Raw genomic sequence first — 27,484 nt, forward strand, 5'->3', positions numbered from 1 at the left:
GTAAAAAGATAGAATAGTAACACCCATTGATACATACAAGGGTAGTTTTATAAAGTTTATTTCATCTTAATTATAATTAACAATAAATCATTAAATCTTTAAAAATTCAAAATACATCAGAAAAGTATAATAAAAAAAATACTGGTGTATCAATCATTAATATTATCATCATCATCATCATCACCATATTATTATAAAAAATGTGTGTACATCATAGGCCATCTATATATTAGTATAATATCATACGGTTAACTACAAGATTTAGCAAACATTTCACACTTCCAGATATCATTAATCATCGCGTATGTCACCAATCCATTGAGGCGTGAGGTCGCATTGCGTCATAGATTTATCACGTAGTAACAGGTGCTCATTGAGTTACGAGTATGTTTCATGTTCTATGCATACGATGGAAATGCAATCGTGAAATATCATTTGGTATAAATTCTGTATGAGGGATGGATGGATCAGGGCTCTAGCCCAGCAAGCCCTGATAGCTCGATGGGAGGAGGATCTGGGGTCCCCCACAGCGGGCCTAGCGACAGTGGAGGCGGTACGTCCTCACTTGAGTCGCTGGGTCAAAAGAAAAAGAGGCACGCTCTCGTTTAGGATGACACAGGTACTTACCGGACACGGCTGCTTCGGTAAGTACCTGCACAAGATAGCACGGCGGGAAATGTCACCTTCTTGCCACGAATGTGGTGCGCCAATCGACACGGCGCAACACACTCTGACGGAGTGTGCCGCGTGGGGGCCCCAGAGGCATTCCCTGGCGGCAGTTGTCGGCGGAGACCTCTCCTTGCCGAGCATCATCAACGCGATGTTCGGAAGCGAGGAGTGCTGGTCGGAAATGGTCTCCTTCTGTGAAAATGTGATGTCGAAGAAGGAGGCCGCGGAGCGGGAGCGGGAAGAGGACGCCGCTGCAAACCTGCTCCGCCGAAGAAGACCGGGGAGAAGAATGAGGCGCTATGCGGACCTTCTCCCTCCGCCACAATAGGCGTCGCAGGGACTAGGGGCGTTCTCAGTACCCTGGTAATACCCTTAGAGAATGGAGGCCTGCATAGGCAGGCCGCCCATCAGAGCGTCGTGGTAGCATGCGCAAGCGATCCCGTGGCGCTCCCTGTTATGACGGAAAGGGTACCGCTGGTTTTTTAGTGGGTATTCTTTATGAGAAATAAAATTCTTCTTTAAACTTATTCCGTTGTTCGGGGCGTCGGCGAGCCCCACATACCCCCCCACTGTTCCCGTGGGGGAAACACGTAATGCGTTTTTCCAGTGGCAAAAAAAAAGTACACGTTTTTACAGGCATAAAGTTAAAGGTTTTTATTTTAATATATCTGTTCTAGATTATTATTTCAGCGCTATAATTTTAAACTATGTCTGACGCTACAGTATATAACGATTTTTTTATTGTGACTATAACGACCGCCCAAGCACTAGTGTGAGTGTTCGTCTTACACCAATTAATTTGCATGTCTGTCATCATAGCTCCTTTAACCATTAGATTCCCTGTTACTACAAATACTCTCAATTCAGTAAATAATTTGGTAGAGTGTTATACTGGTAGTGTCTATAAGCTTCATCGTCATCATTATCATCAATAATATGATGATGAACCCTTCGTCATCCACTGTTGTATATAGGCCTCTCCAATGGCACGCCACTAAGCTCTATTTTCAGCTCTCAGTCTCCATCCGCTGCTAGCCACCTGTATGACCTTGGCCAGGAACAGCGGGGTGACCGGGAACTAGGGGCCGTTGCGTAAATGTGTGTACCATCGAGCCCATAATCACCACGCTGGGTAGGCGGTTTGGTGATCGCAAATCATAACTCGTCGTACAGGTAACGCTGCTGCCCGTCACCGGCCTATGGAATTTAGCTACGCCTTTATCGAATATATATATATATAGGTTATACGGCCATTAGTCGGTCGCCAGAGCCTCGTTTGTTGACCGGCGGGATGCACTACGTGCAGGTGAGGTTGACTGGGAGCAGTAAGATGTAGTTGTGCTCTTTTACATTCCTATGAGCTTATTTATGTAAAAATAAGTTATTTTTGTCATTTCTTAGTCACGTCAATACAAAAAAAAAATTATAGTAAGTAAAAATTTATTAGTAAAGTAACAAAAAAGGCCTTTAATCTCTCATTGTTGGGCTAAGTCTTAGTTTCAGGGGTTTTGAGAACTTAATTTTATTTAACCACACTATATACACACAATATACATTATTAGGGTTGGATACACGTGTGGTGTATATTCCTCCGACACATGCAGGTTTTTATATGATGTTTTCCTTTACCACTTATCTCGATATTTATCATAAACACAAATTAAGGATTCATCTGCTTCCTTTCAGCATTACTAGCAAGGGCTTAAAATTTACGTGTTCTTACCAGTTAGCACTGTCGTGTCATTATTAAAACATTAAAAAAAATTGACCAAATAATGCTTATTTGAACTGACTGTTTGTAGGAGCTGTATACTTATTGCTTTTCTCATATGACTCTATAGTATAAATTTATAATATTTCAAATTACAGGTTGTAAATTCACAATTTTTAAGCGCCAATCCCTTTTGCTCGAGAATTTTCTTCCAAAAGAATACATCTTCACTCAAGGAAAAAAGGTTCGACTTCAACCGAGCAAAGCAACCTTCGGGTATATTTATCTGGCTTACTGTAATAAGCTTAATATTATTACATTACCTATGTGCAACCTTACTTAACTTGCAATAAGCATACTGTGTATTGTAAGTCGGAATCCTTATAGCATCTACGGTGTCACAGTTTTTATCTTACCGTTCAAAGAATTCTGTTAATGCCTTCATCTAATTCAATTACTTCATTCATACTCCTTAATAATAAATAATTAATATTTGTTATCTGTTGTACACGACGTTTTGTCATCTACTTTTAAATGTCTAATTAAAAAGAAAAAGAGAGACATCACAGTATAATTACTCTCGCTATACACATTTAATGAGTTTACGGTCATTTCATGCATACCATTACTACGCATTTTAATTTTTTGAATTTAACTTTAATGATAAAATGTCGTCGAAACGATTTTTTTTTAAATAGGTAAAATTACTTTATTAATTTTATAAATTACTGTTAAAGTCAATTACTATTTGAGCAAATAAAACACTTATTTTCTATGCAATCGTTCTGTTCACAATACCGTATTTTAGTTACAAAAGAAAATTACAAAAACTCCTTTTTTAAAAATATGACAAGCAGCCAGCTTGCACGTTCCCCGTATGTCAATTCGTGCCCATCCGTCATCGCCGTACGAAAACCTCCTTACTTTAAATCTTCGCAGCTATCGCTTACGGCTTATTAATTTCAAAAGGTTTTCATTTAAGCAAATGTTTTTAACCTAAATGGTGCCAAAAAAATGGTTATTTATCTCAAATATCAAATTGACTACATAAAATATCCGAAATATCCTGAAAAAACTACTTTTACCTTAATAACATTTTAATACATATTAATATAATGTTTTACAGATTAGACATAAATGCGTATAAGATTAATTTAACATAATGCACTGTTATTGCTTTTCCATTTTTTAATACGAATGAGTATCTTTTTTTCACGTGGTTTCAGTAAAATATGCGCCTGCCAACATTTCACCACACTTTCATCATCTCATCCGTTATTTTGGTTGTCATAGCAACATTTTTGTACAAAAACGAATGACGTTCCGAAATGAGCCGATCGGGTATTAAGTTCTTTGTTACTCGAATGTGACGCCAGTAATGGTTACAGGCAGCCTTGGTGGCAGTCCTGGCTTTAACTGTCGTGGCATGGCATAACATGGCTTGGCTTGGCTTGGCTCCATGTGGCATGTAGCGTGGCGATATGTAGCGTGGCATTAGCGAGGCGTTACAATATATTTAAATTAGGCACTTAAAAATTATACTTGTGTATTCATTTATAATATATAATTCTGTAAGATATATTATTCCGCAACATAATTTCGTAGATGACATAGAATTTCCAAGTGATCGAGTAACCCTCCCAGCTCCTTTTCAAAAAAAAAAAAGCTGAAATTTTTCAATTTTTTTATAAATATTAGTATTTTCGCTGTCACTAAAACGATATTGCAATTGAAATATGCATGCACTACTGAGGTATCTTGTATTCGGCGGTAAAAGAAAATATTTTGTGTAATATCAGCTAAAATTCTGAGACATTTAACTGTATTAAGGTTGTAGCAGCGTAAAAATAAACTCCGAATCCAAAACATAATATAATAGCAGTTCTTAGTGTAATAGTAATTTACAAATAACAATAATCAAAGTGGCTAAAAATGTTTAAAAATAAACAGTGATCTCAGTTTTATTGAAATAAAAATCTATTTACATTTTGTAATTTTGACTTGTAGTTTCTTTATAGTACATCGGCAAGAGGCTCGACTGATGGAAAGTAGCGTCTAGCGCCCATAGACATCTGCATCTGCAACACCGGAGAGCCTACAGATGCATACTGTGCGTGTATACGTGTCTTTTACACGTTAAAACGGTTACAAATTCTGGAGTCTTTAGCTCGTTCGGAGAGATATCATCCGGCCTAATCTACGAATGTCGACTAATTACGAATGTCCAAGAAAAGAAGTGCTTTACAAATTGCAATCACACTGCGGGTTTGTCGGTTGTGTCTTTCCTCGGCCATCAAGAATCGAGTTGGAGTCGCGAAGAGAGTGCCTAAAAGATCAGCTTTTTCTTCACGGTATGGGTCCTAGTTATTGCACCTATGCAGCAACGGAAAAGAAAGGTGATAGAAATTTTCTAAGATAGTGAGAGATCAGAAAGCACATGTTCCGACATGAACACGATCAATTTCTCGCCAAATCTGTCAACTTGCTCCGACTTTTCCTTAGCAATAACGTTTAAAATTTACGAAGGACCTAGAAGCATGGTTGTGTTCCTTTCTAAGAACGTATTTATATCACGAGACCGTCATCCCAGTCTTGGGAGCACTTCTAGTTTCAGGGTGAATTTTTTTGCTAAAGCGACCAAATCAAGACTGGGATTTAACACCGATGGGTGCTGCAGAATGCGAAATAAGCAGTTCTATACCCTAAAGTACCACATCAGTAACGGAATCGGTAACAACGGTTGGTTTAGCCGGCAAAATGTAAATCCACCCCCATAGGTGGGATTCAAAGAACGATCACATCCCATTCCAGTAGATCCCGGCTGGTCGAAGCGTGCAAAGCGAAGCCGCGCAGGGCGCACAACCAGCACTGTACTCTGGACAAGCCAGAAGTCCGATGAGACAAGAGCAGAGATCGATGGAAACCTGATAACCGTCTGAAGAGATCGGTAAGATAATTATGCTAAAACGAAATCAAGAACAGATCTCTCCTTACGATCAGTGGAACGTTATCTAAGCCATTTAGCGCCGAGGGTGTTAAGAATGGAATCCGCTGCAGCGTCCATTCTGTAGCTATTTAGGTGTGCTCGACGAGTTTTCAGCATTCCAGCTATGAAACCTATATAGGCACTCGTAGATTCGCGGATGATCATTACAATCTGAAGATTAATAGGTCCCGCCCTTCACGACTGTCGACGTGATGTAAACGCAAAGCACTGCCTGCGATACAAAGGAATATTTAAACATATGGGTATACATTATTATACCCAGTCATAAAAGTCCAGAGCCAAGGTTGTCTTTTGCCAGCTGCTCCGTTTGACCCTAACAGCGATGAACACAAAATTGCAAGAATTTGGATGTCAGCCTGGGTATACATGCTCAATGACCATAGCATGGATGTTCAGAAAGGGATCCTTCGCCATACTTTCTGGTGGTACTCGAACCATTTTCTCCATCATCATCAGGTGGTTTAGTTAAGTAATGGGCCTCCAAAACTCTCATATACCGAGTTTAATGCGACAGCTAAGCTGTCACTACATCGGCAGTTTAAGAAATATAACAAAAGCCGTGAGGTGCGATAAGATGCATAATTAAGTTTAGAATAGACGAGGAATATTGTCTAGCTTAATACTCATTTTATTTAATTTAGTTATATCTAATCATAAAAAAATATATAATTGCAGGCGTGTAGCTAATATAAAGTATGTAAATCAAAAATAAAACAGTAAATGAACGTACAATCTTACTAAGATCGTAATGATAAAAAACGTGACTTCGCACTCATTATATGAAGAAATTGTAGTAATTTGATTAATAAAATTAAGATTGGTAATCTCACGTCATTGGCTCCGAGTTTCTTGACCGCGATGCCTTCGGAACTCTTTCAAATGATTATATCCGAATATTGATATTCTTTATAAACTAGCAGTCTGGCACTAAACAATCAAAGCAATACTAAGTAATGCTACATATTACGTAATAATTTAAATATATATATATAAGGCATTTTTGTTAAAATGGCAAATGATGAAGGATTTTTGTCACAAACTAAATTCTAAGCTGGCGAAGCCGCGGGTTTTATCTTCAATACGATCAAGCATCTATTTTATTGTTTTTCATAGTAAAAGAAGTAAGTAACCGATATAAGAAACGTTTTTATTTTATTTTATAATATTTATAAATAAATATATAATATATTTATATATAATATATATAAATAAAATAAATATATAATATAATTATTTTAATAAATAACACATTGAGCCAAATTCAACCCTAAGCGTAGGTAAAGGTTAAAATATAATCATGTCCGATGGCAGTGTTGGAAAGGATACTACTAATTGTAGTATTCTTTCCATCTACCATGCTACCAAATCCAACAAAACATCTTAAATCACAATTCCGATTATCTCTGCTAAAAATTAAAAACAGTATGAAGACAATGGGGGAAATTTTATATATGTTTATTTTACTATGATATTTTGTTTGACATTAGATAATGCACTCCTAAATCAAAAGGACGTGTGCAGACACTATCGGAGAGAGATCTAGACGGATTTAGACTTATTTCTAGGACGACTCCGTCTACGGGTTTCGCCTGTATAATTGTATATAGAGATATACCCGTCGTGGATCGTTTCCGATCTTAAGGAACTTTAATTGGCCATGTTTATAACCATCATTACAACTAATACCAGATCGATAGTGACAAGCCAAGATACTATACATACATTTATAAGATACTAGATGGCTTTTAACAGCATTAATTCGATACTTTAAACAAATCCATTATAAAAAGTATCTCTGTATTAATTACAAAATTGTTCCACTTTGATGTGTTATACGTTTTTATAGTGTCTTATTAATTTATAAGTTAATAACCAGTCGACATCCAGTGTCGTCCAGAAATTATTTCCAGTTATTATTAGTCACCGCGGCTTTATATTTGCGCATAAATAATTAATATGTTTGTTTTAAATTAATTAAATAATAAAAGAGTATTTTTGTACGATAAGAGTAACATACGTTTAGGAGTACGAGTAATCTCAAAAAAATTATCATACCAACCAAAGCCAAAACTAAATACAACTCTAAAATATATAATATATATATAATAATAATATAGTGTAAGAGCGAACATAGTTAGTCTTTAAATGCCGCCTGTGAATTAGTAACTTCAGCAAACCAGTAACAACTCATTAGTATCCAACAAATGGAAGAAGAAGAGGGTTCCTGTTAACAATAAGTTAAATCCACCACTTTTTTCTACAAATGTATATAAATTTATAGAAAAAACACGCCGTCTAAAAGATTGTCCTGTGGCATTGTACCCAAGACGCTGTACATGTTTAAGTCTCTGTATGTTTATGTCGCTGCGCTAAGTCGAATTTATACATTTATACATTATTGACCAAAATTGTGGCTGAATAAAATAATATATTATGTAATAACTCCTGTTTGCATTATTAAGTGAAGACCTCAATATAGCACATGTAAGTTGATAAATGAAGCTAACATTATAAATGGTTAATAAATTATTATTTATTATAGTACCTTATAAAACAAAATATGTTTACTCATAATCTATCTAAAACACGTTCAGACGCTCTTCTATTCCTCAAGCGATTTGTGTAAAAAAATATATATACTGCTAGGGATTTCACATTATATTCATTTTTTCTGTACTCATAACGTAACTACATTGTATCAAAAGAAATAAAATGATATAATATATTATTATATCTCAAAATAGATAGATATAAATAACAATGCACATTTTTCAATACACACAAATTAATTGTAACTTAAAGCAGAAATATATGAAACTTAATCCAATTTTACTATACGGTTTCCTTAATAAAGAAAATTAAATAATTTATGTGTAAATACTTTCAGCATAATGCATTAATGCTATAAAGAAGGTGGAGACAAGCCTCGCTGGAGAAGCAAAAGGCTAGGCTTTTGCTTGAGCGATTTAAAGAAATACATATCGTAGAATTACATCACGCTATTGCGAAACTCCAGTATTGGTCTAATGAGAGGCATAATTGCTTGTCTCAGTCTCATTATTTCAGTCGGTCATGTCAAAAAATTGTTTTACTGATATTTATAGTAGAAATATGTTATATCTTTAAAAAGTAATAAATTGTCTATGATCTCACCCCAATATCTTTCATAAGATAGTCAGTGCTGACTGACAGTCCACCACAAGCTTAAGTAAGTTATATGTCAGTTAACATAGTGACTGTCTAGTTGAATAAACAAAGACTATTATTTCATTTTAATGTCACAATTGAATATAGGCGTAATATTCAAATTATACATTAATAATAACTGTTTAGTACTAATTCATAGAAATGTCAAAACTGTATCTCAATCAAAATTATGTCACATATTTTTTTATTACTGAATCAAAAATAGAATTGTTCTGTCCTAATAAATTAATTTAATACGAAAAAGTAGGTTATTGTATCTTAATTTCCTAAAATCTTAACAACCCTGAAACATATTAAAAGAAGTAATTTCCAACAATATTTTGTTTAAATGTCACATCTAAGTGCTCTCATATTGCGTTGTGTGAACTCAATTAAACTTCACCCACTTCTGACTAGCTTCATAGGAAGGAAGTACATTCTTTAAGTGCGAGTAATATTTGGCACCGTTTTCAATTGCATACATAACCGAGCCCTCATATAGTTGGCTGAGGTTCAGCCATTCAGTCCCATCAGGGTTTTCATTTATACAAAGTGTCATCGTTATCAATTTATTTAAGGTCATAATTATCATCGTTATAATTGTTTAAACTTAATGTTAATTATACTTAAATATTGATTATTTTCTTTTAATAATTAATATAGATAAAACATATTTTCTGTTAAAGGTGAATAACATAACTATTTATATTACAAAGCATAAAGAGCCGATATGGTCTAGTGGATTGAACATGTATCTTAACTGAAGATTGTGGGTTTATGTTAAGCTGGGCCAGCACCATTAAATTTTAATTTGTGTTTTTACTTTATCTTGTACTCGATGGTGAAGGAAACATTGTGAGAAAACCTGCACGTGTCGAATAAGAGGTCGGTGGAAGGTTTCATTTATGTATCCAACGACCCGCGTTGGAGCAGCGTGGTGAAATAAACTGCAAATTTTCTCCTCAAAAGAGAAGACGAGGCCTTAGCTTAGCTATGGTACATTTACTTTAAAAAAACATGGTAGGGCAAAAGCATATTTCCGTTTAAAAATCCATTTAATAATATTTTATAATAAAAAAGGGTGTCTATTTTATGATCAATAAATGTTCATATCTGACATCGTATACTCTCAACTTTTTTTTATTAATGTCGTCACATTTTTGTTTAAACAATTTTATTCTGCGAGAAAATGGAACCAGTTTCAGACTTAATTTCATCGGGGACTTGTTTTTGTTAATTAAAAAAGGGAGTGGAACACCTCTGGTAATTTTTTTTTTGTTTCAAAATTCCACCTAGGGTAAAAATTGTGACGTTTCACCTACAAAAATAAAAATTAATTTAATCCAATGGCTATAATAATAATATTAGTATTCGTTAAAAATTATGTACTACATTTTTGTTTTAATTAATAATTCAGCTACAATTTGTCTATGATTTTCTCTTCGAAACGTCACGAAATATATTTTTCTGTTATTTTAATATACTAGGTTTACTCGAAGCTTCGCCAAACGAATGGAGTCAACAAATAAAAAAGTTACGGTTTGCAGAGCCCGAGCTATTTTAAAAGTTGACCTAAACTTCTCTCTTCGTTACGAAACAAAATTCCAACGTTTGAAAATAAAAATATTTAACCAAAAAGTTTAAGTATATTTAGTATCTATATTTCATTAAAATATATAAAAGTAAAATGTTTTAATGAGATTTGATTGTGATGAAGATATTTAAATTAATGAATTGGTTTTCAAGTGCTTTAAAATATTACTCGAATATGTTTCCAAGACAAGAATTTACCACACTGTCCAATTAAACAAAATGGAAGTATATGATATATATATTTTATAAATACAAATATAATACAAATAATATATATTACAAATAATATGTTATATTTAAAAATATATTTTACGAAATAGGTAGTTAGACGGGTAAATGGGCCATGGTATGTAGTCACCACCGCCCATAAACATAGGCACTGTAAAAAATATTAATCATACCTTTTATTGCCAATGCGCCTCCGACTGTATACACTGCAAATGTCTATGAGTGGTGGTGACCATCATCATCAGAGGCCTCTTTGCCTTTTTTAAATAAAATTCATTTTCTTTTATTTTCGTTAAGAAACAATAAGGAATACTAATAACATTGATACAATAAATACGACAAGTAAATCATAAATAGATATGTGAATTTTTATTATAGGACGGTGTCCTAAGTAAGCTCTGCTATATTCAACTTTGTAGTTACTAATAGACTGATACATTAGAAAAGCATAACAAGATAAATTAAAGAAATAATGAGCACAACTTAAGTAAGTTTTAAAAATATTTTAATAATATCAACGACCTTGTTAAAAATGCAACAATATCTGTCATTGTACTGAAAATGGTTCAGTAGGCGTACAAAATTTCAGCTGTTACAAGTAACAATTATAGTCATTATAATATTTCTTCACAGATTTATTTAGCTCATCATGTGGCGGAGAACTGAAGCGGCTTGGGCAGGTTGAACGTCTCTCCACATGCCGACTACACTCTGCAGTCAGCAGAAAGGTTAATTACTTTGAAATTTTATCAATTAAACACTTAGTTGACTTTATTATTAAAATTATACAATTTTAAATATACTATAATACAATAAGTATATAAATTATTTTGTTCTAGAATATTGCTTTAAAAGTCGTGTTTCAAGATTATTTCATGTTCAACTTCTTATTAACATGCAAAGCAAAACCAATTTTTTAGTGTGCGAAGGAAAAAAAAGAATTAAACTGTACGCAATATTGTAATTCGTAGCAGTAGTATACTAATCGATCTTATTTCCATAATAGCTACGTCAATTTATTAGCAGTGTATACACAATTTACTTGAAATGGATTTTATGTAGGTATATTACGAATACGTAACTAAAAAATAGTTAACGTTATTTTATAATAAATCTAGATACATTGTAAACTGACGAAAAAATGTAAACGTAGCATTCGGTTTAAATAAAACGCATAAAATTATGATAGGTATTAGGATATATGATCTTTTAAGTTAGCTTGAGTTAGTGATTTTATTATTCAAATCAAACTTGCCAGTTATATTAAAAACAATATGGGCCATTCGTTACAATTATCGGATAACATATAAACTATGTGTATTACACTGTTTTCATCCTTTTATATGTTTCATTTACATAACAACTGTCATTTAAAATATTAAAAAAAGTACATTTATATAAAATTTATTAATGAGTTAATACTATAATTAAAAAAGTAAATTAAAAAACATATTAATGGAGAACGCAATTACACGTCGGTGTTTGAAGTATTTCAAAGGGTTCAAAGACATCAGCATAATAGGATGTAGGTGCAGTGGAAACGCTGGGAATTGTCTCTCTCGAGCATTCTTTTGTAGTCCGAGAACGTATTTGCGACGCTATTAAGTCTTATGAGACGAGAATTCCACTTATTTCATTACTAACTTAATTGGTTAACTAAAAATTATCATACTATAGTATCTTGTTAGAATTACATAGACTTTATTAACATTTTAAAAGATACACATTATTGAACAACTCGACATAAAAGAACTCTATCATCGATATATAATAAGAATCGAGATTTTTAATTCTTTACACTGAGGATTTAAATAATAATATTAACATATTTTTACTCAAAATGGTTTGAAGATAACCGTTTTATGCGCAACGTGTGTTTATATCGTGTGTATCGTATAGTCGCTAGTTTTGGAAAATAATGTAACACATAAACGCTCCTTTTTTATTATACAAATATAAAATTTGGAATGGTTTTCAAGTGGAAAATACTATTAATAATAAATAATATACACATAATAATTATGTAACAAAACTTCTCATAGTTACAATTATCATAATTTGTGCTTTCAATTCAATCATACCAATACCAATTTTTTACTATAATTATTACAAAAATGTTATTGACGTCATAGCATTTCCATATTCAAAGTAGGTCATGTATTTAATTCGAGGCTGTCAGAAAAATCATGTTCCGAGGTGCCCTCGCTACACGTCAGTTAGTCGACCGTTTTATGCATTCGCATGACTTACAGATTTAATTTGCTTCGGAGTCAATATCGGAAAATAGACTACAGGTCATAGTTACGTGTAAACATCGTTAATCTAAATGATTCCTTGTATAAAGGTTAAAGTCATGGTGGTCACCAAACGCCCTTAGACATTGGCATTGTAAGAAATGTCAACCATCGCTTATAGCCAATGCGCCACCAACCTTGGGAACTAAGATTTTATGTCCCTTGTGCCTGTAATTACACTGGCTCACTCACCCTTCAAACCGGAACACAACAATATCAAGTATTGCTGTTTTGCGGTAGAATATCTGATGAGTGGGTGGTACCTACCCAGACCAGCTTGCACAAAGCCCTACCACCAATAATTTGAACAATTTTTATAAATGTATAGATATACATATATCTTAAAAATATTTTTTGACCTGATGTGCGAAAATGCCTAAATTTAAAAAAAAATATATGGGTATCAAAATAATAATAATCTCCGAGGGTTGGGAGTGTAGTGTTAACTTCCAAACTTAGGGCTGCTGAAAATTTCTCGACAATTACCCCCAATAAATTTTAACTGGCCCGATCTAGGGTTCATACAAGTCTTCGGGATCTGCAACATTTTAAGCCCATCACTAAACCAGCTAGGTCTAGGTCAGAAAAAAGGATTTATTTCCCGCATTCAACGGTTTCCCGCGACCCAAATTATATCGTAGGTCCACCTTGTAGGGAGCCATTCCACACTGTGTCTTCCGGTTCGTGATCGCCACTTAAGAACATTTCTGCTCCAGCGACCGCCAGTTTTGCGAGCAATGTATGTCGCCTACTGCCACTTCAAATCTACAATTCTCCGGGCGATTTTACTATGGTTCGATTTCAACATTTCTGATTCGATCTCGACACTTCGAACCTTCTGAACACTGCCCTGCCGAGTTGGATTCGACGATTAACCTCTTTCTCATAGTTGGACCTACATAGTGGGATAGTCTTTCCTAGGTAAATATAGTTGTCTTCAACTTCGAATGCAAAGTCTCCAACCTTTACTTGTCGTGTCCATACCAACTAGGTAGAAGTTATAGTTTAACTGAATTAGTCCAAGATATTATATTAAGTCGTGATGATTCTCAAAACTGCAATTGTAATGTCATTTGTGTAATTATCTATAATATGAAACAGCTTTTGTTAATATAGCCCCGCGACAATTATAATATATATCTAAAATGCATTTATTAATAAATGTTTTCTTTCAGATGTCCTAATATGGGTTGGTCATGCGTGGTGGCACGCGCCGTGGCTTTTCTCCTCATGCTCAGCAGAGCATCTGCGCTAACGTCCGACATGTAAGTGTTTCTATTTCATGTTTAAACTGAGAGACTCGATTCAAGTTAAAATTTAGAGTGCTTTAGAAGTACATCTATTCTAAGTATTTACGGACTAATCCTGAATTTTAATTAACTTATATAAAACTAATTTCACCTCTAATATCACTACTACTAAGAATGTATAAAATCAAAAAAAAAACAAGACAAAAATAACACTCTAATATTGCACTCTGCATTTAAACTTTGCGAAAACAAAAATATACACAGTAAACAACCTGCCATGTTACCAAGCACATGAAACGCCGACTTTAAGTCCTCCATCCATTACCTTGAAAACCGTTTAAGAGCTATATTTTTATTTTCCATGTCTAGTTTATGTGAAGCGACTTATTTGTCACTACATTTTATAAAATAAAGCCTAACGATAAAAAGGCTAAGTCCTTGGAGTCTGAAACAATAGGGCAATATTTCCAAAACAAATATTTAAGACGGAAATATTTTTCCCCACAAAACACTAGTCCATGGTTTAATTTTTGATGGCGGATAATGAAGTAAAGATTAATCGAATTGAACGCAGTGGTGAGACAACCAATGAGAAAGGCTTGTAGGACGAGTGGGGGGCGGTAGAGCGGATGTAACACGGTAAACATCTGTTCAAGCGTGAAATACTCCCCTGTCTATTTATAGAAGTTTCACTACGAACAGTTTTGAAATATGAAACTGTTTCGCCTAAAACACTTTTGTTAATTAAGTTTTCTACGCGTGCGTTTATTCTATGGTTTTCTATATTGTTATAATTAATTTTACAAAAAATTACTTAGAATACATACAAATAGTGAAATATTTTCAAAAGTACCATATTTTTTTTACAGTTAGAGTTTTGTCCCCAGAATTGTTTTTAATAAATATTTATGCACGTATTTAATACAAATGACAAAAGATTTAATCAGTTTATATTAAAGGCAATCGAGGCACAGCTTAAGCTCTCATACAAAGAGCTTTAAAGTTTGGACTTTTCTTTTGTAATATAAAAGTGCGCTTGTTGTTTAGGGGTCACTGCGCCCCTTTATTCTTTATTTAATTTTCCCTTTTGAACCACACCAAGGCAATAACTAATATTAAATTCAAAATTAAATTAACCCCTGCAACTAAAAAGTAACATTAAAAAGTATAAACCAAATGTGTTATTTTGCCCGTCAATTTTATTATAAGTACCTACTAGTAATATTTATCATAATTTCAAATAAAATCGATCAAGCAAGAAATTAGTGATGATCTTTATACGCCTGTACTGATCTTCATAGTTTATAGCTATCAACCACAAATCAGATCAGGCTTCAAACATACGAAAGTGTATCAAAATTGGTCAAACAGCGTAACAAATACACCGATACACATTAAACTTACAACACTCCGCTTCTTTTGTAGGTTTTTTTTGCTATATATTATTTTGCTATATAAGTATAAAGAGCTAATTTTTTGCTATATATATGTCCGAAGGATGTATTCTTTGGAGTCTTCTGTCGACGATCTGCTTAGTTTTTTTTGCACCAGTCTTCTGCTGTCTTGCAGCATCTTATGCTGTCGGGTTTTGCTCCATACTTTTATTAAATAACATCTTGAAGACATATATTTCTATAAAAATTCTTGTGTTTTTAATAGATATAACGTGGTTTTTTGATTATTTTTAATATTGTAGTCAAATATTACCTAGTTTACAGTTATTAATTAGTTAACAGGTGCATTACAAATATGTCATTTGAATGTCTAAGGAATGTATCAGTCTTATGTCTAAGGAATGTATTAGTCAGGAATATAAAGTCCTCCAGACCGATTTCGGCCACAGCGGCAAATCTCAAGAGAGATTAGCCAACTACGCAAGAGATATTATAGTGCACAAGTGTGAGCGCAAACACAGGTGCACTCTCTATTTTCTAACTCTCATAATCCGATGGCACGGCAATTCGACACGACCGGAAAGAGTTCAGGCGCAGGCTTTACGTGCTTTCCGAGGCACAGGAATGTACACACTTCTAACTTCCAGACTCCGGGCTGCTACTGAGAATTTTCTGACAGAAAAACGGAATAACTTTTATTGCCCCGACCTGGGAATTGAACCCAGGACCTCCGGGTTTGCGGTGTTATATCAAGCCACTAGACCAACGAGGCAACGACTAAATATATTACATATTCATAAATTCAATCATCTTTTAAATGGATCATATAACTCTGATTCCTAACGAAATTTTAAAATTAATTCCTCTTTTTGGTGGCGATAAACGCCAATTAAACTTATTTATAAGAAAATGCGAATATGTAATAAGTAAATTTCAAGGCAATGATGCACAAAATATATACATTATGCATAGCATCACTAGTCGCTTAGTAGACAAGGCCGCTTCGCTTATCGGCGAGCGCGAGGATATTATATCATGGGATGAATTTAAAGATTTGTTAATTCAATACTTTGGAGACCCGCGAAGTGGAGAATGTATTGCCATAGAATTAATAAATTTAAAAATAAATTCAGGAGAAAGTTACCTTGATTTTTGCAATAGAATTCAGTCGGTACGTTCGATTCTTTTATCAAAAGTCAATCAAATATTAAACGAAGATATTAAGCAGAGTAAAATAGTTATTTATAATAATACGTCACTAAATGTATTTTTATACAATTTGTTAGACTAAAATCGCCGACATCATTAGAGAGTGCGTTAAGTATTGTGTTGGAGGAGGTGAACTTCCGCGAACAATACAATCAGCGAAGTAAAGTGTCAAATTCAAAAGTTAATAACTCTTTTAATCAACCAACATATTTTAAGCCTAATAATAATTTTAATTTTTCTAATAAACCGAATTTATCTATGCCGATTTACCCGTCTAACCAACAACACCAATTTAAATTCGGAATACCGCATGTAAACCAAAGACAACATATGCATATGCCTACAGGTCGTAGACCAAATTTTATCTCCATATAGGTTAGGAATTGATAAAGTACCACAAATACCACCACCAAGAATTAATCCTCAATATGGACACCGACCTATGCAACAGTTAGGTTACCGTCCACCTTTTAATAGTAATAAGTATAGACCCCAAACACAATTTGGTTACAGGCCTAACTTAAATCAAGACGGAACAGGACAAAATGACGTGTCTATGAGAACCGTAGTACAAAATAAACCGACTCTCCCTATTAATAAGACATATGCATATGACTACATATTACTATGACAATGAAAACAATTACGATCCTGAACTCTATATTTCAGAAAATGAGCCCTATGAACATATCTATAATAACAGAACATATTACAAGGAAGAGACAGACGAACACACTACAAAAAAAAATTCTAGTGACATTGATAATGAAAATAAAGTAAAAAAATTTTCAATAATAGCCTCAATCATACTGAATACAAATGCAGATGCTCTTTCCCGTATAAAATTAAATGTGATAGATAGAAATCAGACGACAATACTTCTATAGCAGTAAATGTCGATGAAAAGAAAACTCTACTTCAAGACCACTTACAAGACGTAACTAATCAAATTCTAGAATTAACCGGAAGACGTAATACAGATAACTCTAGAACTCTTACTGTAACTGACTCTGAGGCGACCATATCAGTTTGTTCTGAAGATTTAACTAAAATTGAACCTCAAAACCGAAACACTTCCAATTCTAGCTCTACTACGGAGACTGTCCATTCGAATTTAGAGTGTGATACTTCTGCTATTCCAATTTTACATGAAGCTATCGATACTAAACCCAATCAAATATTAGTGTTTTCATGGCTTAAAAACGAACTTCAAGTTAAAGACTTATCAAGACCAAAACAGAAAATACTTGAAGTTTACTTACCATTAAATAACTTTGAACTAATAAAACAATTTCTTAAAGAATATATCCGCCCCAAAATTAAATATTTTATATATTTCGAACATTTAGATCATAGGAGAGATTTTGCTAAAACAATAATTTCCTTATTTAAAAAAGACACTGTAGACATTAAAGAATGTACCGAACGCATATTTTTTGTTAAAGACGAGGCTGAACAAAAAGCAATAGCAATAAAATACCATGAGGGAAAAACTTGTCACTGCGTTAAAAAGAAACGATGACTAGGATTAAACGAAATTATTTTTGGCATAATATGCAGGAAACCATTACGGCATTAATAAACGCATGTGAGCTTTGTCGTAAAATGAAATATGATTGAAGTACGGGGTTAATAGGTCTCCTACCTATTAACCCCGTACTTCAATTAACCCAAACACGAAAATGCAAGTAGAATACTTAAAAGACATAACTATAGAAAAGATAAAACAAATTTTACCAACTAAAAGATTTCGTAGAGGTTAGCTTAACCCATTGGGTTCTATTATAAAATCAATAACTGGTAACTTAGATCACGAAGACGCGCTTCGCTATAATCATTTTATTAATAAACTTAATGGCAAACAAAATTTACTTGATAACAAAATTACACTGGTTTCCAAAATGTTTATTAATAGTAAAGAAATTTTATATAACAATTCTTTAATCATTAACGAACGTTTAAAACGCGTAGAACTAATGTTGAAGGACATAGCAACCAAAGAAGAAAATGCAACATATTCCACTTATGTTTTGGGTATGTATAGCATGTTCATTAATAACTTCCATTCAATAAATGTAACTCTCGATGAGATGGAAACAGCTTTAGCTTTTAGTAAAATTTCTGTGCTACATCAATCTATAATTAATACAACCGAATTGTTTTATATATTTACTTCTATAGAAAAATTTCATAGTTTAATATATCCTGTTACTGAAAGTAATATGATTAAGATAGAACGAACATTGTCTGTTAAAGCGTATGTAAAAGGAAACCAGATAACATTTATTATGGAAGTCCCTCTTACTGATAATAATATATTTAATTATTATAAAATGTATTCATTCCCTATTTTGGATCAAGTTAAAAATGAAACTTTTATCATTATTCCCGAATATCCCTTCCTTATGGTGAAAGGTTCAAAATACTTGCCAGTCGCGTCTCCGTGTCAAGAAATTCTCAGCGACAACCAGTACATATGCACTGAACATAATATCATACCCTACTCAGCGATAACGTGTATGGAACTGTTAATGCAGTTTCACAGTAATCAACGCGTTGTTCTTATAGAAAAAATTAAAGCCCAACGTCTTTCTGCTACTCGTTGGATAATATATTCAAAAGATAAGGAAGTAATGTCCTACAAGTGTGGAAACGATATAACAAAAACGTCTATGATTGGAACTTATCTCGTACAAATCGATCCTGGCTATGAGGTCATTCTTGGCGATCTCCAGTTATTTTATTTTCAACATATATTGGAAAAATTTGAATACAAGATGACACCCATTATTTACTTACCTGAGATAAAGAATAAAAATATATCTATTCCTTCCGAACCGATTGATATTAAAGGAATCAATTTGGATGATATAAAATACCTATCTGCGCTTTTCAAGATAAATAGTTTAAGTGAAAGTGAAAGTGAAATAGAATCTGTAATAAAAGTGAATAGTGTCAGTATAGGGACCCTAATTTTATATTTTATATTATTTGTTATGTGTTTAATTTTAATTTTAAAAAGGTTAAAAGATAAATTTTTAAGTAGGGAGCAAAACCTTCAGAATCCAGATGTCTCTGATGGTTTCGAACTTAAGGGGGGAGGAGTTATGTTAGCCCAAAGCATGAAGACTATAGAAGTGAATGCTTAATCAGCGGAATGTTAGCCATTGTGTCATTCCATGCTTTGGGATCGTATGTCCTGGGAAACGATTTGTTAAAAGGAAAAGAACATTCGACCAAAATATAAACCTCTGTTCGGTCGTGTCAATTTAGATATAATAAAATATTTTAAAATTCAAATATATTATATCTTTTTAAAAAAGTCTGTCTTGCTCCCGTAAACTTGTCTACATTTTATATAATTTGTTATGATATTAAAGCTTATTACTGTAATTTGAACTTATGTAAAGACATATTATGTAAAACATATTTACAAATATTCAGCTAAACACAAACGTTTTAAATAGTAACAGCAACAGCCTGTTAATATTTCACTGTTGGTCTAGGCCTCCTCTCCCTTTTGAGGAGGAGGTTTGAAGCTTATTCCACCACACTGCCCCAATGCAGGTCGGTAGGATACACATGTGACATAATTTCAATGAAATTAGACTCATGCAGGTTTCCTCACAATGTTTTCCTTCGACGAGATGAATTACAAACACAAATAAAGCACAAGAAATTCAGTGGTACTTGCCCAGGTTAAACGCACGATCATCGGTTAAGATTTACGCGTTCTAACCACTAGGCCATCTCGGCTCGTTTCATATTTATATATTATTTCAGCTTTGCAGCGGGCAAGTCGGACAAAGAGATTCTGGACAATCTACTAAAAAACTCCCGCTATGACAAAAGACTGCTTCCACCAGTAGACGGTAATAAAAATTAATATTTACATATGTACATTTAGCTTCACATCACCTAGCTTATTGTCAGACACACTCTCAATCTTAATAAAACAAAAATTTTAAACAAACATTGTAAAAAAGCATCCGCATTAAAAAACAAGGAAGCGTGTTTGAGTGTTTTTGACAATCACAAGCAGTCTTCGGAAGTAAAACAATGCGAAGATCAAAAATAAAATATAACATTTACAAGTGTAAACGTTGACACTTGTAAATGTTATATTTTATAGTACTTATGATAATTGTGTAATCTTCATATTGATTTAGTTTTCGAAGGGATTGCATTATAATTTCAGCTACAAGACTATATTAACTTACAGATCCAGATTTTTGTTGTGGTCTTACCTCGCCGAACGACACTGTTGACCAAAATAATATTGGGCTACCCTCGCTCCGGCCTCGATCGCACAATCGCGGTTTGTTGTGTCTATGTTTTTGAAAAGAGAAATGTATTTCCCTAATAATTTTGTTTTTAGTTTATTGTGTATCACCGCAATGATCTCTGCACAAGGTTTATTTTATTACTTACATTATACAATTGTTACATGTCCCAAAATTGAATGTCAAGTAGCTTCCAAGTAAGAGGCCAGGTTATACTTGGTTAATTTTGATTATAGCTTTGCTATATTGGCCAGTTATTTCAAATACTTGCAAATTTTCTGCCCATAAAAAATAGCTTATTCCCAACGGACCGTGTTTATAAACTACTCACATAATATCTTAACTATATTACTGTAAAATCTACTAAAAAAATCTAAAGCTAATTATTTTAATAAATTTATTATTATTTTTTAAATAAATCGGATGCTTAACTTATTTGTTTTCGATATTAATACAAGCTCTGCAACATCTCAGAACTGATATTTTTGCCAAACATGCAAATCTCTTGGCATTTATATTGTCTAGTATATTGTAATCTTAGCTTAGTCACCTGTTTTTTTTTCTTATTCAGCTAGAACTGGTAAAACCTAGCCTCTCGCACAGTATCCACTTAATATTAATTTTTAAACAACCATATATATTTATAACTCGATTTTACCTTGCGCTATATTTCTCCTCGTAATAAAAAATAACACTTTTAAAAAGAAGATAAATATTCTAAGACGTAATCGAGATGTAGATGTTATTTTTAATTAACTTTGTTTATTTCAGTTTAATTTTATGCAATTGTAGTTCGCTTTTAATTCACTTTTTTTCACACACACAATAGCAATACAAAGTTTATTTATTATGTTTATGACTTTACAGAATTATTTATCCTGATTCAAATACATTTTCAAACATTATATCAGTTTTATTTTAAATCATGATTACATCGTTAGACTAAGTGGTATTACCAGGAATATGTAGATTTGTAAGATACTTGTTTAACATGGAGAAAGGTAATTGGAAATACTAACTAATCTTTTAAAATGTCTTTAATATTATGATCTTGAGTATAAATTCTAAAACACTATCGACGTAATTTTTTTTTTTTAATTTTTATTTTAGTTTCTCTTTTCACAAACATAAAACACAAATCATGCTAATATTGTATTAATATAAAAATGAGCAATTAATACTTTAATGTAAATGCAACATTGGTACAGTAAAAATGAATTATATTTTGCATACATACTCGCGAAATAAAAAACTTATTAATTTGTTAACAAAGCACTTTGATGTTTTCCTTTAGAATCCAAGCATGCGTTTTTCTTTTCGAGATAAATGTCTGCTTGTTTAAAGTCATACAGTGTATGTACGTGTAGTTTTATCCGCTATTCTCTATAAATAGTCTTTTATGTTGCTGTTCTTCTTTACCATAAATAAACTGGAATGATAAAGGAGCATAATTTAAGAGTGTAATTGATGGGAGACATTGTCCATATTTGATTCGCAGGTGTCCTCACCGTTAATGTGAGCGTGCTACTTCTTAGCTTAGCATCTCCAGATGAATCTAGTCTTGTAAGTTATTTTAAATTTTTTACGTGAATTAACATTAGCTTTTATTTATTATAAAATTTAGTTGTTTTTTAATTAGTTTTTAACTTATATAATTATATAATTCGAACTTTTCAGAAATACGAGGTAGAGTTTCTTCTACAACAGCAGTGGTATGATCCTCGACTTCGGTATTCTAATCAGTCGCATTACGACTTCCTAAATGCCATCCATCATCACGAGGACATCTGGTTACCTGACACATACTTCATAATGCATGGGGATTTTAAAGTAAGTTCCAATATTACTTAACCTTATCGTCTGTCGTATATTACATTAAAATAGAACGACATTAGTTACTCTAATAGATGAGATAGAGATGCATTTGATGATTGAAAACGCTGTTAGTTGTTGGCCTTGGAAAATGTTTTGTTTATTTTTTTTCTCATTTTAAAGAACGTGTAATAGTAAACCTGCTATATACAAAATTCGGATAACTATGGAAGAGAGCATCTTTACGTCTTATTATCCTATACATCATATAATTTTACTGTAATATTTCAGGATCCGATAATACCTATGCATTTTGCGTTGCGAATATACCGGAATGGCACAATCAACTACTTAATGCGGCGTCACCTCATACTGTCCTGCCAGGGGCGGCTCAACATCTTCCCTTTTGATGACCCTTTGTGTTCATTTGCTTTAGAGAGTAGTGAGTAATGTTATGTTACTTCTAGAAGCAGATGTTAATTAGCACTGATATGCAACAAATAGTATTACTTGGCAATAAAACGCTACACATAATATATTATATGCATGATTAATTGCTTATATAGTCAAAATTAAATTAATAACAAACATAATATAAAAATGATACCGATTATAATTAAACTGATAGATACTGATTAATATTTCAATTCAATTCTTACAATATTTATCCTTCATGGTAAGAGGCCCACGAAGCTAATTAATAAGGTGGTTTACTAGTGTCTTGAGGATTATCGGACCTATCGGATTTTAAAGATTAGATGGTAGAAAGAAAACAAAATCCCCCATGTGTTAACTTGCCACGCTTGAATTAAATTTCCTGAAAATGATGAGCATAAGCAAAATTGCTAGTATTTTATTTGATTTTGTATGGATAAATCCAGTTCAAAGTTTTTTTTTTTTTATATGTCCGGGATGGCAAATGACTCTACTCCACCTGATGGTAAGTGGTAGTAGAGTCCAAACGCGACGACGGCCAGTACAGTCGGGAAGAATGTTCTGTACTAGCCGTCACCGCCTTGCCGGCCCGCAAGATGCCTCTTCACGCCTCGTTTGAAGGAACCCGGGTTGTAAGAGGAGGGGAACACGTGAGCTGGTAAGGAATTCTATTTTTTGGTAGTGCGACAAAGAAAGGAGTTGCCAAATTTCTTTGTGCGCGATGGAATTGATGTCACAGTTAGGCGGTAACATCGAGAACCAGCTCGCGTGGACTTAAGAAGGAAGGGGGAAGCAGGAATTAGAGAGAATAATTCCTCAGAGCACTCGCCGTGATACAGTCGATAGAAAGCGCTCAGTGCTGCTATCTTGCGACGCAATTGTAAAGGTTCAAGGGTGTTTGTGACCTTTACGTCGCCAATAATGCGTACTGCACGTCGCTGCAACCGGTCCAAGGCCTCCAGTAGGTACTTAGCGGAGCCATCCCAAAGGTGCGAGCAATATTCAACGCAAGACCGTACCTGTGTTTTGTATAACAGGCACAGTTGTTGTGGCGTGAAAAAACGCCGCACCTAGTTCAGAACTCCGAGTTTCCGTGAAGCTGTTTTTATAATAGCCTCGATGTAATCCCTTGGACTAAGGTCGCAGCGAACGTCCATCCCCAGCAAGGCGATTTTGCTTTGTATCATCAGCGGTATGCCACAGAGGGAGGGATGAGGGTAAAATGGTGACTTTTTCGCTGTGAGAGCGCATACCTTTGTTTTCTTGGCATTAAACTCAACAAGATTATCAGAACCCCATTTGGCGATGAGCTCTAACGTCCTATCGAGTTCAATGACAAGATTCTCCCGCCTCTCCTCAGTTTCCGCCCGCCCAGCCACTGCGCGTCCGTGGTATCCACCATTCACTGTACTATCATCTGCATAGCAATGTATGTTCCCAAGGGAGAGCATATCATTGATATGCAAAAGAAAGAGTGTGGGAGATAGCACAGATCCCTGGTGGACCCCAGCATTCACTACATAGAATTGTGAAGCGCAACCATCTACTAAAACACGAAGGCTACGCTTGTGTAGGAAGCTGGCAATCCAGGTGCATAGCTGAGCAGGCAGACCATATGCCGGTAGCTTGGAGAGAAGACTTCTGTGCCAGACCCTGTCGAAAGCCTTGGAGATATCGAGGCTGACAGCCAACGATTCTCCATGCTTGTCGATAGCTTCACCCCAGAGGTGTGTTACGTACGCTAGAAGATCACTTGTGGACCGTTTTGGTCGAAACCCGTACTGACGATCATTAATTAGACAGTGATCTTCTAGGTAATGGATCAGTTGGTTGTTTAGAATCCGTTCTACTGCCTTACAAAGTACTGAGGTGATAGCTATTGGTCGATAATTTGCCGGGTCAGACCGATCCCCTTTTTTGGGAACCGCTTGCACATTAGCGCTTCTCCAAGCCTCCGGCACACATCCCGAAGAGAGAGAAAGTTGGAACAGGCGCGTTAACACAGGAGACAGCTCCGCCGCGCACTTCTTCAGCACAATGGCTGGTATTCCATCAAGACCGCTAGCTTTCCGTATATCAAGTGATTGCAGCTCCGCACGCACATCACGTTGCCTGATTTTGATGTCAGGCATCGTGTGGCCACATGAAGGTATTGTTGGTGGCTGCGCACTACAATCAAGTTAAAAATAAAATATTGTATATAAATTGCATCATATTTTCAAGGGGTGTGTCTGATTAATATAAAACCGTCTAATTTTTTTCGATTTAACGAAATCACGAAATTTCTAATCACACTTTTCTAATTTATACTCGTAAGGATATGGGTTATTGAAACAAAAACTGAACTCTTTATTACATTGGATAATAACAAATAAAAAACAGACTTACGTTTTAGTTTTAAAAGGACACAATTTCCTGTTGAGGTATCGTTTGCAGTCACAATAAATAAAGTACAGGGAAGGACATTCAAGTATGTCGGAATAGATTTAAGGGAATGATGATCTAGATCCGGGTACCGCGAAAACCAATAAATACTAATATCTTACGAGAATAAAATTAAAAAATTTCTATATACTGAATTATTATTAGTCTGCTCTTAGTGATTTTTTAAGTTGTACGCTCGTGAATCTGCAGGCACAGCTAGTATATAATATTAACACTGAAGATGACAAATGGCACAGAAATCCAACTTGCTCCTTACGCCCTTCAGTAATGCATATTTAGAAAAAAAAACCTAAGTTAACTACGTCTGAATATGAAAAAATTCCAAAAGGAAATCTCATGCTTTACTTCCTCTGCAATCTCAACAATGATGAGACGCTAACGAGGATGGTGTATAATTAAATTATCTGTACTTGTGTTCATTGTTATGTTAATGTAGCGATTTATTGCTAAGAAATTTAACTTAGATTATATGATATCGTTTAGTATATTGAAACGTCTATTTGTTATTTATGCTTTAACTTATATTTTTTTCTGATAGTTAACCGTATCATTTTGAATTTTAGATTAAGTTAATTAAGATAGAAAAATAATAATTCAAAATATAATACACAAGATTATGTTAAAAAAAAATATACAAATTGACCCCTATCGTTCCTATTTCAAATAATAATAATAATTGTTGAATTATTTTTCATTTCAGTATCTTATGAGCAATCGGCTATTACCTATGTATGGAAGAATGACGAAGACACGCTTAGAAAGTCGCCATCACTGACGACGCTGAATGCGTACCTCATCCAGAACCAAACCATTCCTTGTCCCATCAAAGCTAGCTGGAGAGGTAATGGATAATTCTCTTTCAGCACTTATATATTGCTTATTATGACATTACTGACCAATAAATCTAACGTATACAGGGTGTCGATGAACAAGGGAACACAATTTTTTTTCGAACTTAAGCCAATAATCGGAAAAAAGTATACAGACAGAACTTAATACTTATACATTAGATGATTATTGCAAATTTTTAAAATTTTTAGTATTATATGTATATTAGAAAATGTGAATATAAAAATTTACTCTTCTCTAATTTTTATTAAGAAATATATTAATTGATGTCTTTTGTTTAATGATTGATATGTTTGTTTACTTAGATTCCAGACAGCGAAGGAATTCTTTTCGTTTTAAATTAGGGACATATTTCCATTTATATAAATGTTATTTTTAGTTTCCACCCTTAAATCAACCTTTATAACAAATTGCCATTATTTATATTTAATTACATACCTAGTTTCGGGACTCCCTGTATATTTGCAGCATACCGGTCGCGCCCAAATTATGTAGATTAGTATTCCCGACAAACATTCTTTTGTTACGAGCACAATCCTGTACTTAAATAAAACAAATTCTGATTAACTCTTTTCAGCTTGGTCTTGGTTAACTGAAACATACCTTTAAGTTTTTCGTGCTATATATCAAGATAAAAATTTAGTTTACAGTACATGTAATATATATGATAGCTTCTTATTGCAATGTTAGATGATAATAAAATAAGGATACCAAGTAGTAAATAAATAAGTGTAGTCAAAGTAGTTATGGCATGTTCATTTTTTAATTGGTTTAATAGACACATTTTGCATTACTTGTACAGTATTAGTAGATCAGCTTTTATTTGTTAAAATATTTTCATGATAAATATTAATTAAAGAAGTGACTATGTAGAATGTAAGAGTTTATTCACGTCTTTGCAAGCAGCTGATGGTATTTCCCTTTACGAGGACGATGAAGAGCTGACATGTAATCTTTGCCAGAGACGCTTTGAGGAGCAAGGTACCTACCTCTTGAGTTGAACTGGATGACTGACAGTCCTGTCCGGTGTTGACGTATTTTTACCATATTCTCCGCTTGTGTGAGTAATTGCGTTGTTGTGTGATAGACAAGTGAAAACCGCTAAGAGAACTTCTTATC

At 33.9% G+C, this 27,484-nt stretch overlaps 1 protein-coding gene across 26 annotated transcripts in view; it reads left to right on the top strand.

Annotated features, from left to right (window-relative positions):
- The window catches only part of LOC126768916 (glutamate-gated chloride channel), a 59,209-nt gene that overhangs the window by 25,428 nt on the left and 6,297 nt on the right, over positions 1–27,484 (top strand). For 9 of the 26 annotated variants that reach the window (XM_050487345.1, XM_050487347.1, XM_050487346.1 and 6 more), the window contains 9 exons: positions 11,028–11,122; positions 13,864–13,953; positions 20,325–20,413; positions 20,764–20,859; positions 22,323–22,387; positions 22,502–22,654; positions 22,928–23,078; positions 26,217–26,357; positions 27,272–27,346. In XM_050487345.1, coding sequence (XP_050343302.1) covers positions 13,874–13,953; positions 20,325–20,413; positions 20,764–20,859; positions 22,323–22,387; positions 22,502–22,654; positions 22,928–23,078; positions 26,217–26,357; positions 27,272–27,346 — 850 coding nt within the window. In that variant the 5' untranslated portion in view covers positions 11,028–11,122; positions 13,864–13,873. The remainder of the gene's footprint in view (positions 1–11,027; positions 11,123–13,863; positions 13,954–20,324; positions 20,414–20,763; positions 20,860–22,322; positions 22,388–22,501; positions 22,655–22,927; positions 23,079–26,216; positions 26,358–27,271; positions 27,347–27,484) is intronic. The other 17 variants (XM_050487348.1, XM_050487354.1, XM_050487359.1 and 14 more) reach the window with 4 other exon arrangements.

Source organism: Nymphalis io, chromosome 6 (assembly GCF_905147045.1).
Source record: "Nymphalis io chromosome 6, ilAglIoxx1.1, whole genome shotgun sequence".
Classification (NCBI taxonomy): Eukaryota; Metazoa; Arthropoda; class Insecta; order Lepidoptera; family Nymphalidae; genus Nymphalis; species Nymphalis io.